This window comes from Letharia lupina, assembly GCF_014066315.1.
Source record: "Letharia lupina isolate WasteWater1 chromosome Unknown contig_19, whole genome shotgun sequence".
NCBI lineage: Eukaryota > Fungi > Ascomycota > Lecanoromycetes > Lecanorales > Parmeliaceae > Letharia > Letharia lupina.
Window position 1 is genome coordinate 26425 of NW_023502988.1, and position 16521 is coordinate 42945.

Below are 16521 nucleotides of genomic sequence, written 5' to 3' on the forward strand. Positions count from 1 at the left end.
AGGAAGCGGTGGAGCAAAGAGACGTGCAGTTGAGAAGGCCGAGCAAGAGTGCAAAGGTGTTGCAACAGGTGACAGTGATGATGGCCAAGGTGTCGATTCAAAGACAACAGCAACACAAGGCCATCCTGTGAAGTCTTGGCGCCCTAGCGTACTTCGGCACCGGTAAATCTTGACCCGAAGTCCCGTTCCCTACTTCGAAGGTTGACCATGTTGGCGCGAGGTCTACCGTGGACGTACTCTGCTCCAGGAGCCAACAGACGGTCTTGGCTGTCCAAGGGATACGGGTCCAGAGACGGTAGGCTCACAGGACACGCCAGAGTTCGAGGTGGAAACAGCAAGAACAGGTGTGGCCAACCTTTGGCTCCGACGATCACGGCAGCAGAAGCGCCAGTGGTAGGTTTGCTAGGCCAGTCGAACTGCTTTAGCTCATGGTCTGGTGGCACGAGATGGCTAACACGCTCGTTCTGTAGCTCCATTAACGACTTCCTCCACCTCCGCCGGGTCATCCCCTCCCACCTCCTCTCACCACTGCAGACGAACCTCGAACGGCGCCAAGATGATGTCAAGAGCTTGGAAACGTGTTGAGCGGATTTGGGAGCGGCCAGGGTCTGGTCCGGAATGTTGCTATGCTGGCCGTCAGTCTGCTGTACTCTGCAATGCCCTCAACCCCCGCTACAGCCAGCTGGCTATGGCCTCTTGGCTTCCTTTGTCAGGTCCAGAGCGAGTTGGCTTCATGGCCGCCAGGCGAGGATGCTTACATCCAGAGCTTCTCTGAGGGTTTGGAGCCTCACCGGCAACGTCTTGATCGATAGCCCAACATTTGGTCCCCTCTTCGACCCCTTCTTCCACGAAGTCTCAAATCGCAACGACCCCATCTTTCCCACATTGGCAAGCCTTCAGCACAGCAGCTACCAAACATCTAAGACGGACCTGGCATAAGGCATGAGAATGTTCAGCGCGGAGGAGGGGCGAGCAACTCGATCGAGGCAGGGACAGTCAAGCCAATGAGAGGCTGGGGTAGCCGGAGCCAGAACTCCAGTCAATGCCGCTGCGGTATATAAAGGAGTGGCCTATCCGCTGTTTCCGGTGTTCGACAAGGCGTAGTCAGGGGCTCGGGTAGCTGAAGCCAGAAGGTGCCTCTGGAATAAATCAGTTCTGCGCAGGCAAGGCTTCGAGAATGTGAGTGCTTCACCATGGTCGTCCGAGTGTGCGTTATAAGAAAGATAAAACAATAACCAACGATAGGTGGAAGCTATATAGGTCTGGCCATTCAAGCCATATATAAGAGCCCAATCAAGGACTCAACACCACCCTCCTCATGACTCGGCATCTGAGACGCGCTCTCAGCTGTTGGCAAGCAGGTAGGTATGGTTCAGAAGCGAGAAGAAGAAAGAAGTAGAAGAAACGACGAGATTCTGTCTGGTATGTATATGATTTATATACCAGACTGGATTCCCAACCAGGTGTGTCACCATCCTGGCGATCTGTGTCTGTCTTCAAGAAGGTTGAAAACATTTTGGATGTGTGTGTTTTTAAGTCTTTCAAAATCACGCTACGCGGGAGCTACGCGGGAGCTTCGATGACACTATTCGGGTATGCTACGCGTGATTAGGCTTAGACCCGGCGGACGGAGTTTCACAAACGCCGATATGTCGGAGATGGTTCAAGAGCATCCAAATACAGTCAACCATCAGCAAGGACAAAGACAGAGGCTGCTCCAAGACTTTCCCTCTCCAACGTGATGAGTACATCTCAACCTCCAGGGTTTGATCAACCCTGGCTAAAACATCTTGCTACCAGATTAAGTGAAGAGAAGCAGAGAGAACGATGTAGATCTGGGGAATCCAGAGCCGGGAGGCTTCTGGCATGCTCCTCGCCTTCGGTCGTTGCGCTTGCCTGTGTATAGAGCTCGGGCTAATTGAACGCAATTCATCGAAGCATACCCGTCCCATCTTAGCTCATCTCCGTTACATCTTCCTCCGCTACAGTTCCTTTCGCCCTACGTATCTGCGTCACATTGAACCCTCGCATACTTTTCCACCTCGCCACCCTCCTTTCATGGCTACAAGCGATAGACCCTGCGAATAGCTCCCAGGCATCCAAGAGTCAACATTGTCGCTATTATCTCTGGCCACCCTGACCTCGTAGACGTACATGCTGCTTATCAAACATTAGTCGCTCAAGCACTTATGTCCTGCAAAGCCGTTGTGCCCTCCAACTTCTGTTCGGAGAGACTCATTCAGTCTTGGTAGCATCCATCAATACTGACGACTGGGTTACTCTGCAACGCTTGAAGACTCATGTCGACACATTAAGTAAGCGGCTTGCCAAAATTTACAAGGAGCTTATGGACGTGCACGCCAACCAGATGCTGGAAGCTTTGCAAGTGTGGCTTGCCGAATTCTATGCGAGAATTAAGGATGCGGAAAGGAGGCGCTTCGATCAAGCTTATGCGAGCGAGGTCTTGGGTGCCAAAAAGTCAGTCAAGATGGCCGCTGACGCTCATGAGAACTAATGTGGTGAGCAATTACCAAGGACTGCATCTGAGCCTCGATCTACAAAAGAGCTAGATGTTAGTTTGTATCAATTCCATCTACTCGAGGAATGAATGAGACCCTTGTTTGAGTAGCATCGCGTGTGTTGTATAAACAAGGGTATTCACTAACGCGCTATACGAGCTTTTATTGCAATATGCGGTACAAAGTATAAGTCCATTGATATTCACCAGCTTGAACACTGAAGCTACCTTGTTCAACATCACAGCGACGCCCGTTGAATCGGTCTCGCTGCTTTTTCGGGAACGGGTCTAGGTTGTGACGCGACACAAGGGCAATCATTATAGAGTCCGAGGGTACAGCGCCCAAAGCCACTTCCCTCGTATTCAACACTGCTGCAAGCGGGGACGCCGGGACAGGGTTCTGATTCCGTATCAGACGTGGAGTCCTCACCGTCCACGTTGTCTATATCCTAGGGGTCGGTATCGGTCTGGGAGGATGTACAACTGCATCCATCATTCACCCCAGCGGTACAGCCCCAACTGGGAGTCCCTGCACATGAGGGACACCAGACAGACGTGGCCGGGCATTTCTTTTCGAGGTCAGCATCGCCTCTCGGAAAGGGTGCCAAAAGTCTTGAAACGTGTCTACAGAGCGACCGTTCTCGATACATGACTCAAACACTATAGGTTGTTTCAAAGGAGGAGACTTAAAGGTCCGAAAACACGTACGGACTGGGAGCATGAGCATGCATTGCCGCAATTGCCCGGATTTCCGCTACCGGTGGAACTAGGGAAGACGACTACGAGAGCGCACCTGGCGCCAATTGTGTCGATGCAGTATGTCTGCATGGAAACACCTGTGCCGGCTGGGGAGCTGGTGCCGGCACAGACGGGTAACTGTCGGGGGGTTAGCGGAGAAGAGAGATTGGTAGAGGATACGTACGTTAGGGCTGTTCAGACCCTCCTGACGGCTGGCTAGAACACCTGCTGGCACCGCCGCTATAGGGAGAAGGAGGGTAGCGAGTGTGAAGAGGATAACAGTAAGGGTCCGCATGATGGTGAGCGAATGAGGTGAGCTGGGTGCGAGACGGTGGCCACAAATGCAATGTATTGTGACAGAAAGGAGAAGGTACGAAGGAGAAGACGACAATAGCGCACAGAGCACTCTTATATTATGAGCCCAGGAGACAGTGAGCCCCTTGCGCTTCTACCGCTAGTCTGTCAAGGTGGCAGTATGAAGCGAAGAACAAGAGAGAAACATGTTTTGCGCTGAGCTGTCGTTTGGCGAAGACCGGCAAGTGTCGGACCACACACCGGGTACGGGGATGTCGACATCATGGCCGGAATGGAAATGAATTGCAGCGTACTGGGCCATTAGCGTTCAATGAGGATTTGGTGGTAGTTATAAGGGGGGATATTTCGTCGACGCATAACTTTTATAGAAATACCTTACCTATCTAGCCAGAGATTCTCTAAATTGACGTCGCATAAGGCAATTTGAAACAGCTGTTCCGGTGAAACAACGACGGCAGCTACAAGCGCAACTAGCTTCCGTTTCGCATCTGTATAAGCGATGCTGTGGCGTAGCTCCTAAGGCTCTACTCGTACGCAGTGAAGGCTCCCCGAACTAGGGTTACAGACTGGCCCCAATGGCCCGGGTATATCAAGCGCTGAAGTACGCCGAGATTTCCTATTTTTGACGATAATTGCTGAGCCCGTGTAAGTCGCAGCTCACGAAGTCGATGGAGGCGGCATCGCATTATTACCACATTCATTACCATTGGGATTGTCTAGATGGCTAGCCTCTATAGCCTTTCTTATCCTGCACTAAAAGCAGGAAGCTAGCTGGATGGGTGTTGAAAAGAAAATGAATACGGGGGCAGCAATTTCGGTATGTCTTGCACGATGATCCACGCCTCAGCCGAGCTCTACACCAAGCCACCGGAGCCGTTGACAGAAAGTCATAAACTGATGTTGCTTGTTGTCACGCTGTTGGTTTAACACCTCTAATACTTTCCTCGCTCTCTGATACTTCAAATACGACAGGAACAAGATTAAGATTGAGATCCTCAAAGCCCTGAAACATCCTGCAACCACAGACAGAAACACATCATCACATCTCTCCCTCTGCCTTTCTCTCGAGGTACAAACCTCATCCTAATCGCACGACCATGGTTTGAAAACTCCTCATATTGCAATGCTAGTCTGAAAAGGAAGATCGAGACGTCCAGATGCTCAAAGAAAACTGTCTATGGGGAGTCGGCAGTCTTAGTCGGAGTCCTCGCTGTTACATGTGCATTCGCTGGTATATCCCTTATCCGACGGGGAGGACGACCTCCGCCCGCCAACCCAGGCCCTGTAAGGGCGCCAGCGGTGATGAAAGCTATTGGAGGATCAGTCCAGCCGTCCGCCCACACCCCATCGGAACAGCCCTGTAAGGCAGCCGGGTCCGCGGCCCGTAGGCTACTGAAAAACGCTCGCGGTGGTGCAAATTGAGGCTGGTACAATTGTCCGGGCTCCACATATAGACCTGGTGGTGGACAGGGCAGATCAGCAAAATTGAAAACCTCAGCAGAGTCTCCGAAAGGGTTCACGGTCGATAGGGCGCCGGGGGTGAAGGACATCGTGATTGAATCGTAGGTCGTGCTAAGGCTACCGCAGCCATTGCTAAGGCTTAATGAATAGAAGATGGCGTATATACTTGAAGATTGCCTTTCAAGGGCGGTCAGTGTGTTCCTTGGGCACGTTTTGCAACAGGCCAAGAAACTGACTTACGGGTTTAATCCCGCTGGGGGCAGCGCTGACGGTGGACTGGATATTGTGGAGAGACACGCTGTGTTTGCGGACTGCTGGGGCCAATAAAAGACCGAGACCGACTAAAACTAAATTTAGAAAATGCGCGGGTCCGGGATGAGAGTTTATCACTGACCGCCACATTGAGACTGCAGAGCAATGGTTGGCAGTTTGCGGTATTAACCGTAGTAGGTCCGACTCTGACCACTTTGGTGATGACATCAACTCCGTGCGACTGATCTGACAGAGCTGATGATGAAGACAACCCCATTGAATCTACGAAAGATGTAACTGCGACGACTTTGGTAACCATAGTAATGCCCGCGGTCATGTCTAAAGTAAATCAGCAAAGACCCTTGGGTTGTTGAAAAGCGACGGGAGTTCATGTACTGGCTTGGTATGATGAATTGGGAAAAGAGGTCAGAGATATCGGAAGAGGTTGTCTTTCTTCTAGGACTGCACAATCGACCAACAAGCCTACGAAACATGTTTGGTAGAACCAAAGGGCTAACAAGGTACAGGCAAATGACATTATCAGATCCCTTCGAGTACAGATGATTTTCGCAAGGACCGAGCGTTGGTCCGAACGTCGTGACAGCAGAAGATAAACTTCCCATATATTTCAGATATCTTCCCGAGGTCAAACACTTGTAGAGATTCGACTTTCATAAGAACCCTTGTTGCCAAGAACTGCGGTCGAAACAGGGGAGTGTTGTGCCACGTGCTAGACCCATGGGCTAACCCTATCACGATGCAGACGCAGGAAAAATGCAGGATTGCGCTACGCGTATGGAAGCAAAGAGTATGGACAAGGCAAACGATCATTTGTTTCCAGTCGGAGGTTGGCAATGCCAGAGCGAAAGATCATTGACTTGCTCATAACTTTCCCGAGATGACCGTTCGGGAAGTATTGTTCTTCAAGTTACATCTTAGAGAGTATGGCTGGTTTCTCTACTTTGTCAGCCTCATAAATTCCGGATCATTCTTGACAGTGCTGCAGGGACTGGGCGAGGCAGGAAAATGTGGACGGGTGGAGCTCCCTACATGGCTGCGGTAACAATTACACGAGAGCAAAACCACGAAGGTGCATGTGAACTGTGATACGGATTCTATGTGCCTCACAGCCAGCTGCAGATGGGCTGAAGATGAAACTCTAGATCCAACAGGACCACTGTTACCGAAGGAAGGCAAACGTGTGGCACGATTGGCCGACGTTCTGCCGGGGCGGTCAAGAGCGCCAAGAAATAAGTGCAGGGCGGAGTATTGGAACTACCTTAAGTAAGGTAGGGTTACACAGATATTAGTAGACTCAAAGAACCATGGTCTCTTTCATGTGTGCGGCTTGGAGAATCCTGTCTGTGTTGAAGTCTGAGTCCGCGAAAGTGGACAACGCAAACCGTAGTTCCAAAGACCCTGTCCCTCACATTATGCACAAATCTCGGTTTCATTGCCGCTTTATCTTCTTGATCTATAGCTGTCAATGATTGATGATTGTGCAACCTTTTACCTTCTTCCTCTTTCTTCTCCCACTTTCTTCCTACTCAGTGGTACAAAATTTCTCTCTGAAACTGTATTCCTATCCTCGCTTCGCAATATTGAGAAAAGTTTACTAACATGGAGAGTGTTTACTTCTATCTTGATCTGCCTACCACGCCTATTTATAAGTGTCAACGTTGTGACATAAGATATCGTGACTAGGGAACAGACATAGGACTTTTGATAGCCTACTCTCCGCTCAACACATTGAGCGTCAGCACGTCGCTGTTTGCATCTACGGATCGGGTCTATGCTCGAGACTTTCAGAGGATGGAAGATTATCCGCTCCTCGAGCAGAACACATCCGCCATCACTCATCACCACCTCAACCTCTTCGAACGACGAGATGGGTTGAGTTGAGGGGCAAGGAAAGAGGAGGGCGTCATTTGGAGGAGCATCCAAGAATTCACCCACCAGTCAATCCAACCCATCTTCCTCCAACCACATACCTACTCCTCCTCTCATTTTCAAACTTCAACAGTCCCCCTCACGTCTCATCATCTCACCCAACTCGATCCTAAACAATCCAATCCCAAAATCTTCGACTCCAACAATGTCCTCCCACACCGACACTCTTACACCAAGACTAGTACAAGCACCGATAACTCAGCGTCGCAAAGGCTTATAGGGGCCGCTCTTACTCGGACTAAGTCACGAGACAGGGATGGGCTCTCGCGTTTTATGTACCTGCGGCGGGAAAGGAAGTGGAGAACGAACAGCCTGCGACAACAAGGGTTGTCCTGTTCAATGGTATCACTGGGAACGCGTTGGTATCACACAAGGGCCAGCTGGCGGTTGAGCATGCCCACGATGCCGGCTACGCACAATCGCGGGTGTGCAAGACAACTTCATAGCACCAGTACGCGAACATTCATTCCCACAGCTCCCCAAAGTCGGCAACATGCGGCAGAGACCAGTTGTACAAAATCAGCTAGAGGAACAAGCCACCGTTGTCAAGAAGGCGCCGTCGAAACCCAGGAAGTCACAGAGATTCACTCGGATGGTGTACGAACTCACGGAAGCCAGTGTATTTGAGGATATTCAGAACCAGAGCCGGGCCATGACGCTTGCCAACAAGGAAGAAGCAAAGGCGCAAGAGCTGGCAGATACGGCAGACCCGGAAGGGCAAAGGGCAGATTCAGGGGAGAATTTAGTGGAAGCAATGCTCGTACGCAAGATGCAGGCCAAGACCGAGAAGGGGTTGAAGGATACCGGCAACCAGCCAAGGAATGACTCCCGGTACGTCGTAGCCAAAGCGCTGGGTAACGTGGAGGCACCAGGGGACGATGGGGGCGACGTGAATATCGATCGTGGGATTGAGAGAGAAGAAGAGAAAGCCGCTCTTTCTATACACGAGGTCGCGTGATGGCTCATTCTTCTAGGATCAAAATAGCCATCCACTACTTTGCAAGACACCAGGGGCGACGATACTCGGCGCAGACTTAACTTTTTCGACCTGTTCCCACCGAGCAGGAAGATGTATGTCACACTAGAAACCAGCGCGGAGCGAAGAACTCTCCTGCAACTTGAGGATTAAACAGCTCCTTTCGGTTCGAAGCAGGGCTGAGATGTTGATATGTACATCAATGAGGTGCGGGCTAGGATAAGCGATGACAGGAATGTATAGATAGATAGCAGCAGAGAAAAGCGTATATTATCTGGGCAGCCCGCAGTCATCACAATTAGGAATATATTAAAGAAACTGTTTTTACTACTGGTCATCCAACTCCTACACGTGTCTTACTCAACTGCACCCTGCCTCTTTCATGGTACATGTGTCTCGGACCTTCGGCCGTGTATCTCACATATCGCCAGCGTGTCAACGAACTTGACAAAGATGCGGCTTAGTCTTCCGCTCCGATTACTTCTGTAAGTCTAACAACCTTGTAACCCGAGCCAGACTCATAGGCATGACTGGCTTTGAAACCCTTCTCCCTTTTTGAAGCAGATGCATGAAGCTACTTTTCCGCCTCGGTCTTGGTTGCATTACGATCTAAGCGCTAAGCCCTTTCTGGTTGCCAACACGCGAGATTGCTTACGGGTCAAGAGAGTTCTGTGCGCGCATAACCGTTGGACCCATGTTGAGTGGAGACTGCAATGGCGTTTTCCTGCTGGTCAGGAAGACTTTGGTGGGGATTCGGACCCTCAACAAGACGGTTGGAGTGGTTTGTCCTAGCGCATGAGCGGCACTGACGAGAGAAAACTATAAGTATCATCGCCTCCTGCCAGAGGATACACGTTTACAACACAGCATCTCCCATCTCCCGTCTCAATTAGCATCAACCATACAGCAGCTGTCATTCAGGACCTGTCTCGAAGCGACCGACTCACAATGTTCATCATGAAGCTCATCCCACTTCTCGCTTGCTTCACAACAACGTCTTCAGCCAGCGCTCCATCATCGGCTGCTCTTCCTCCCTTAGTTCATCTCTTCGCCGCCAGTATTGATCTAGCAAAACCCATATCACCATCGCCACTTCCGGTCCGAGGCGGAGTGCGTGTTCGTACGTGCAATGTTTCTTGACTTTGATCGACGGTACTGAAATGCATGATAATGGAACCCATCACGGGCGGCAGGATAACAGGCGCCATCAACGCAACCGTTCAAGCTGGCCTTGCATACCCTGCAATTTATGAGAACAGCACCATCGAAGTCCCAGCAATCATCCTCTACGGCACGACACACGAAAAAGTGCCATATCTAATTCAGCTTTTTGGTGTTGGGAAGCCGGCAGAGCAAGTGGTGAGAGTGGTGAGTCTAGTCTATCATTTGTGAATCTTGTGGTATGAGACCATGGCATGGGAAGCTGACGTGACTTCTTACTTTAGCAAATTGAGACTGGTGGAAAGTACTCGGCCTTAGCCGATGCTTTCGTCATTGCTGAGATCAAGCCGAACATGGCCCGTACGATGGTCAGCGTCGAAGGGTACGAAGCTGAAGAGTAAGAGGAAGAACAAGGTCAGAGATGGAAGGAGGAAAGAAATGGAGACGGATACTGTAGAATTGATACTGGGTACTCTAGCCTGTACTGAAGTAAATTTGGTTTTGAAGATTTCAATAAATGTGTATTCAGTCAAGTGGAAATAGAAGGTGGAGCAGAAGTATGAAACCATTTCAGCCCCTATTACGAGTACGTACTGGGCTTGGCATCTTGCGGGGTTCTGTTACTAGCCATAACGCTAGCGATCCATGGTAATCTTACCTTAGCGGTATCACGGCGGATGAGCCCCGCACCGCTAACAAGCTCGTATAAATTTCCAAGGAACTACAAGCCAGCTTCCATAAACACAAACACTGTATTGTCCGTTCGCCGACTTCAACACAATGAGCCTCAGAAGTTAGATACAAGTCAAAGAGTTCCCAAAGCCAATGCACTTGATCAACACTGCCATAAGGTAGCTATACACAGACGGCTAGATTGATTCTTACGTCACTCGTCCACTGACCTTGACGCGCGAAGGCTCACTAATCGACCTCTCTTTTCCTGTGCTAAGTCTCTCCATCATGACTGCCTCCGCGCTAGCTCAATTCGGCACCAGGCATGTAGCCAGAGGCATCGGGAGACTCGCGAGCGAGGTCATTGAGAGCGGCTCTGGCAGCTATGTCACCATGGTCGGAGGCCGCAGGATGCTCGATTTCACCTGTGGTATCGGAGTCGCCAACCTAGGCCATTGCCATCCAGCCGTGACAAAGGCAGCTCAATCACAAGTCGGCAAGCTCGTCCACGGACAGATCAACATAGCCTTTCAGAAGCCCTACCTCGAACTGATAAAATCGCTTCTACCTCTAATGCCTCACGAGTCGCTAGACACCTTCTTCTTCTGGAACTCGGGAGCGGAGGCTGTCGAAGCGGCGGTCAAGTTGGCTCGGCACGCAACCAAGAAACAGAACATCATCGTCATGCAGGGTTCGTATCACGGACGGACTTTCGGAACCATGGCAATGACGCGCTCCAAGACTGTCTACGGCGAAAATTACGCTCCATTGATGCCTGGCGTGTTCTCCGTTCCCTTCCCCTACTGCGCGCAATGTTCAGTCGCCACCCATTCGGATGGGAAGTACGGCTTTGAGAATTGTTGCATGGATCCCGTACTCCAGCTCGAGCTGCTCCTTAAACGTGAGACTGCGTCATCTGACACTGCTGCTATCGTCATTGAGCCAGTCCTGGGCGAAGGCGGCTACGTTCCACCTCCTGCAGAATACCTTGCCAAGGTTCGGGAAATTTGCGACAAAAACAACATCCTCTTGATTGCAGACGAGGTGCAGTGCGGCTTCGGTAGAACGGGGAAAATGTTCGCGATCGAGCATTGGGGCGTCAGGCCAGACATTTTAGTCATGGCGAAAGGGATTGCAAACGGCTTCCCACTCTCTGCGATCGTTTCGAGAAAGGAATTGATGGATATGCAGAAACCGGGATCGATGGGAGGCACTTACGCCGGAAATGCAGTCTCATGTGCAGCCGGAGTCGCCGTTGCTAAAGCCTTTCAAGACGAGAAGATTTTGGAAAATGTTGCTGCTCGAGGGGCGGAGCTAAAGGGCATGCTCGACGCAGCAAAGTCTGATTCCAAAACCAGCAAGATGATCTTCGACGTGAGGGGCTTGGGATTGATGTTGGCGCTGGAATGTACGCCGGGCCATGGATACGCATCGAAGATACAGGCGAAATGTATGGAGAAGGACATGCTGGTGCTCACGACCTCGATCTACGACACCCTCAGATTTATACCACCGCTCAACATCACGAAGGAGGATATGGCGAAGGGATGCCAGATTATCAAGGAAGCGATCGAGGAGGTAGCCGCGGGAGAAAGACCAGCTGAAACGGGAACGAAAGGTCAAGCTTTAGAATAGACCACTGTCCAAGCTTGATGCGTATGTGATGCTCTGTAGCCACTAGTCACCATCGTATGAACCCTCGATTTCTACAGCATCCGTATGGTATCTCAAACTGCTTGCCACCTTAACAGGCAATACATCGATAAATGTGTAGACCACGAATTCGGTTCTACCGCAGATACATCTCCGCATCCCAATTATGCTCCTTCTGTTCGTGGTTGCAACAAGCCCTTCAACTGCTTCATAGAACGGATCAAGCGCACACATCCGTCCCCTATCATTTCTACATCCCAAGTCCCACACTGCCGTACACACTCTCCATCCCAGAAGCACTACTTCACAACCTCATAATCTAGCCCTCCATCTTCCGTACCTATGCCTTCAAACCTAAGTCATCCAAGAAGCAGAAAAGGCTGCGAATCTAGTATTCACCAGCATTACTTTAACCCTTTGCAGGTAACTCTGACATTCTCGTAAAGTAAGTTGGATCTCTAGACTCGGGCGATACTTGTGACCCTGACCTTATTTCGTTGATACCTCTTGCGTTGATAAGTCAGCAAACATGGCCAAAGAATTTAACCTAGAGAGCGACACCGTCTCCGTCTTCAGAAGATGATACAGCGATGCATCAACGGAGACTGAAACGCACTCAGTCTGCATCCTGACTCTTAGCCGTATCGCGGAAGAAAGAACTACGATATGTGCTCGGGATAGATGCACGCCACCAAACCCCATCCGCCGACCCTTTTCATCCTAGCCACGACTTCAGCCGATGCTCAACCGTGCAACCCTACCGCATGACCCACCTCTGCAGTCCCAACATCACACATCAACCCCGTAGGCGCAATATCAATAACCCACAGGCTTCCCCCTCCTAGTGATTCATCCTAATGTCCGCACGTTTTAGCCCACTCCGTATCACCAGGCGCTCTCTGCACATTCAGCCGCAAAGCCAATAAACCACACGTAATCCCATGCAACCATTCCTCCCAACGCACGCCCAGGGGCGCAATATGCCGTATAGCTTTGGCTTCGATCCCGCCGACCTCCGCACGCGTCATCTCACCATCGCAGATCTCCTCGACACACCTCATGCCCACATCCACAGAAGGTGTATACGACCGCGCTCGAAGAGGTCCCGCAGACACCCCCCTCCATCGTGCGAGATAAGACATGGACAGCCAAACGTTGCGGACATGAAAGTGCCTGGTATCAAGATTTAGGGGTCCGTCCATGCAGTGGTTGGATAGCAGTTGGTGTGGTGGAATCGATGGCGCCTCGCGGGCCAGTCCGGCGTGGGGGGAGGAACTGTATTACCTAGGAGGCGGAGACGTAGAGTTGCTGTGTGGACAAAGAAAATCGAGGGGTGAATGGAGGGAGGGAGTGGGGACGGACTGATGGTTGTTGCTTGTATTGCCTAGGGGGCCAGAAGAGGAGTGACGGAAAATGAACAGCGGAAAGGAGATGATGACATGGCTGTTTGGGTTAGTAAAAACTAGTATCATTGACTTTCACTGCACCCAGCAAGTGTTCAAATGCTTTGGAACTCGTAGAGGATGTTCGAGTCGGTTGTTGGAAAAGACTCATGGACAAACGCACATACTCAAGCTTGCAAACGCTCCCGCGGTCTTGGGATGTTGGATCCAAGGACGAGAAGTAACCACACAGCAACTATTGAACTCAACTGCATCAAACCCAACACGCATCCTTCAACCGACACGTATCTTACCTACAACCACACAGTCTGTTTCACGTCTCACATGTCATCACCATTCCTCCCCCACCTTTCCTTAATCCGCAGCCACTCAGACTCGTCAATGCCTGTCCAACGTTTCCAGACCTCCATCTTCACAATCTCTTCGTTCAGTTGCGGTAAAAGGGAGCCAGCGTCGCGTAATTCCTCCAGTAAAGTGCGCTCTCCTTTTTGTTCGACTCCATCAGCGATGAGTACCCCAATCCTTTCATCTGCTGTAGCGAGACCCTCCCGAACACGCTCTCTGTGCCCCTGAGTTGGCGTATCCCACATCCAACTAATGTCGTAATCATCCATATATTCAAACTTCCCGATATCGTATGGCCAAGCTCTGAGAAGAATGATGTTCAATCCAGCGCCGATTCGTTTTCTAAGCTCTTTACAAGCATCCGAGATGCTCTCGACAATGGTCATGCCTTCAAAGTAGGCGTCGCATGTTTGAGGGATCCATAATCCTAGCTGCACTCGACGCAGGTGGGGAAATTGACCGAGCTGGGAGAGTTCTTGCTTGAGCTTCAACAAACTCGCATTGTCAATTTCTGAAGGGTTGGCGAGATCGTAAGGGTTGGGGTTTGTGTAGAGTCTAATCTCCCGTACACACTTTCTCAAATCGATCGGTGTTCCTACAGACTTCTTGAGCACGGTTTTGCCTTGGATTGTCCTCACGAAGAGTGTAGCGCGTGGGTCAATCACGATTTCGGATTCGAAATACCAGCCATGATTGAAGGTTCCGCTGGACCAAATTTCTTCGCATGCTCCTTTTGCGATGTAAGATCTAGGCGCCCATTCGTGAAGCAGTTCGATACATTCGGCGAAGTCGTCGGCTCCCTCGTACGGAAGTAGATAATAATTGTCGTGATAGTCGATGTCAACCCTCGCAGCAGAAGCGACGTATGAGAAGACAGTATCTCGTATCTCCCGGGGAAAGGAAGCGAAGTCACTTGAAGAGTCTGGACGGAGCACCATGGCGTCCTTGGTTGTTGTGGACATGATCGATTTCTGGCGTCGTCAGCAACAATGACCAGTGGGAAAGGTCACACGAACCAAGAGGCAGAGGTTGCCAGAATGCTTGTACATAGAAACGCTAGCGATGGAAGTGTATATATTAAATCGTAGAGTCCCCTCGAGATCACGGCTGCAGTGTTTATAAGAAACACGGTGAAGGGAGCTCTCAGAGCTGGTGCTAGTCTCGTGAGCTGCTCTCCCTTAATCAGACCCTTCTCCGCTCGAGGTAAATATATTTAGACTGGTCCAAGAGGATTCAAAGGGAAGCAAATGCTACTCTATCTCCGTATTCGGTGATTGGAATACCAGAGCGCCAGGAGACCCTACTCAGGACGGAGAATCGCCGCTAGACTCAGGCGCAAAGGAAATCCCGACCTATCATACAGACCGAGGCACGGTAACGTGCATTACGGGCAAGAGGATTTCGCATGTGACTGGGAAATGAAATGTAATCGATGAGCACGATAGTGAAAGTCCTGCATCTGATTGGAGAAGTGAGCGGTAGGGTCATCCTCAACGACCACATTGTAGCAGGTACCATCACAGAGCCTTTGAAAGTCGCCATCGTTGAAAGCGTCCGCGGTCAAACCTCAGGACTTCAAGAGTACTTATACACGAGCCGTAAAACTCACCAGATGTTTGCGCAAACTACAATCAGTTCGGCTTGGCGAGATCCGGTGGACGTGCGCGATCCAAGAATGCGGATCTATTCTCGCCCATGCAAAGTTGTGTTTGTTAACTTGGGTGTCAAGCATGATTGCCAAACGAGAATTGTTAGCTTCGGCTGAGCTCAAGGTCGTTGGTACAAGTGTCAGATACTCACTGGATGCGGGGAAAAGCCCCGCTTAGAGGAGCCAGGTCGCAAATCATGGCATGAGTCGAAAGGCTGCCATTGCAATGTGACGGCCGAAGGCATTCCAACACATGTATTGATCTCATCAATCTTTTGCCAGCACTTCTCGTGTTCGCCACCAAGTTTCCCACTCCCCCCTTCGCATCATGTGCTGAAGTGTGAGGTGTTCTATGAATTTTCCAGGACTGACAAAGCCCAATGTTGATACGAGTGCGTTGAATACTCCATCGACTGCGCTACAGATTCAAGGGAGCGAGAAAATTCGTTGTTGATGAATGAATGACTGGGCAAGTGGGAGCTCCGCAGGTAGAAGCCCCTGCCAAGCCGTGGGCAACATTGACTCTTGTATCGAGGGCAGCAGCTACCGAGATTGCCAAGACCTTTCGGCTAATGTTGTACTTTCGCAAATCGTTCCTGTTCCTAAATCTGCTCCACACCATCTTCTCTGCACACTCTCTATATCAGCCGCCCAAGGCTGCACTTCGCAGACACTACATTAAAATCAGCTTTCCATATCAGATTCGAAAAACAGACACAGAGTAGTCATCGACGCACTTTCGACCGGAACCTAGAATCGACTCTCGACTTCCTCCACACGACGCAACAACATCAGCAACCATCTCGACCCATTCTTCACCCCTCATCGACCATTTTCGAGAAGAAGGAAAAGAGCTCCATGGAAGTCACGCTCCACACACAAACACACAACTCTTGCCCCATCAACGCCAGCTCCAGCACCGTTCGAGCTTTGAGGGGAAGGAAGGAAGGATCATGCGGGCCACATGCAGTCAGCACGTTAGCGCAGCCCCCAGATCCCAACGCGGTCGCAGGTGCACGAAAGGACGGCGCGAAAGCGTCGTATTCGGATGCTATCTAGGTGCGATGATGATTCGTGCCTCATTCAGATGACTTTTCAGGTCATTGTTTGATGATGGTAATAATGCTCTCAACGAGCCTGTAGATGCAACAGCATTGGGGAAAGTTTCGGATAAGTGTACGCTGGAGATGAGTGCCAAGTTGGCTGGAGCTATAGAATTCCAGGAAAAAGAAAGATGCAGATCTTTCGGCGTTTTTCTATGCATAGGGTGCTGAGCGGCCGGGAACGGATGGTCTGTCACGTCACGGAATGTTCAAGCCATCAGAGTTGAGTTAGCGATGCATGCATGCTTGCTTGGTCCTGCGCCACGTTTACACCTGCTGGCTCCCTGGGATGTTGGGGTTGCTTCAGATGAGGCCGAAAAGTCTGG

At 50.7% G+C, this 16521-nt stretch overlaps 5 protein-coding genes across 5 annotated transcripts; 3 read left to right on the forward strand and 2 right to left on the reverse strand.

The window, feature by feature from the left end:
* Positions 1-4746: 4746 nt before the first annotated feature.
* HO133_003892 (uncharacterized protein) lies at positions 4747-5621 on the reverse strand (the record flags this gene model as incomplete). Its single annotated transcript, XM_037294814.1, has 3 exons — positions 4747-5209; positions 5273-5373; positions 5427-5621. 3 exons carry the CDS (start codon positions 5619-5621, stop codon positions 4747-4749), a joined length of 759 nt encoding a protein of 252 aa, XP_037148861.1.
* A 1758-nt stretch (positions 5622-7379) lies between these two features.
* On the forward strand, positions 7380-8192 carry HO133_003893 (uncharacterized protein; the record flags this gene model as incomplete). The annotated part of the gene is made up of 3 exons (XM_037294815.1): positions 7380-7415; positions 7489-7659; positions 7710-8192. 3 exons carry the CDS (start codon positions 7380-7382, stop codon positions 8190-8192), a joined length of 690 nt encoding a protein of 229 aa, XP_037148862.1.
* Positions 8193-9380: 1188 nt separating this feature from the next.
* Positions 9381-10296, forward strand: HO133_003894 (uncharacterized protein; the record flags this gene model as incomplete). Its single annotated transcript, XM_037294816.1, has 4 exons — positions 9381-9578; positions 9656-9768; positions 10090-10222; positions 10288-10296. 4 exons carry the CDS (start codon positions 9381-9383, stop codon positions 10294-10296), a joined length of 453 nt encoding a protein of 150 aa, XP_037148863.1.
* A 35-nt stretch (positions 10297-10331) lies between these two features.
* On the forward strand, positions 10332-11678 carry HO133_003895 (uncharacterized protein; the record flags this gene model as incomplete). Its single annotated transcript, XM_037294817.1, has 1 exon — positions 10332-11678. One exon carries the CDS (start codon positions 10332-10334, stop codon positions 11676-11678), a length of 1347 nt encoding a protein of 448 aa, XP_037148864.1.
* A 1741-nt stretch (positions 11679-13419) lies between these two features.
* On the reverse strand, positions 13420-14493 carry HO133_003896 (uncharacterized protein; the record flags this gene model as incomplete). Its single annotated transcript, XM_037294818.1, has 2 exons — positions 13420-14415; positions 14461-14493. The coding sequence occupies 2 exons, from the start codon at positions 14491-14493 to the stop codon at positions 13420-13422; spliced, it is 1029 nt and encodes a 342-aa protein (XP_037148865.1).
* Between the last annotated feature and the right edge of the window lie 2028 nt (positions 14494-16521).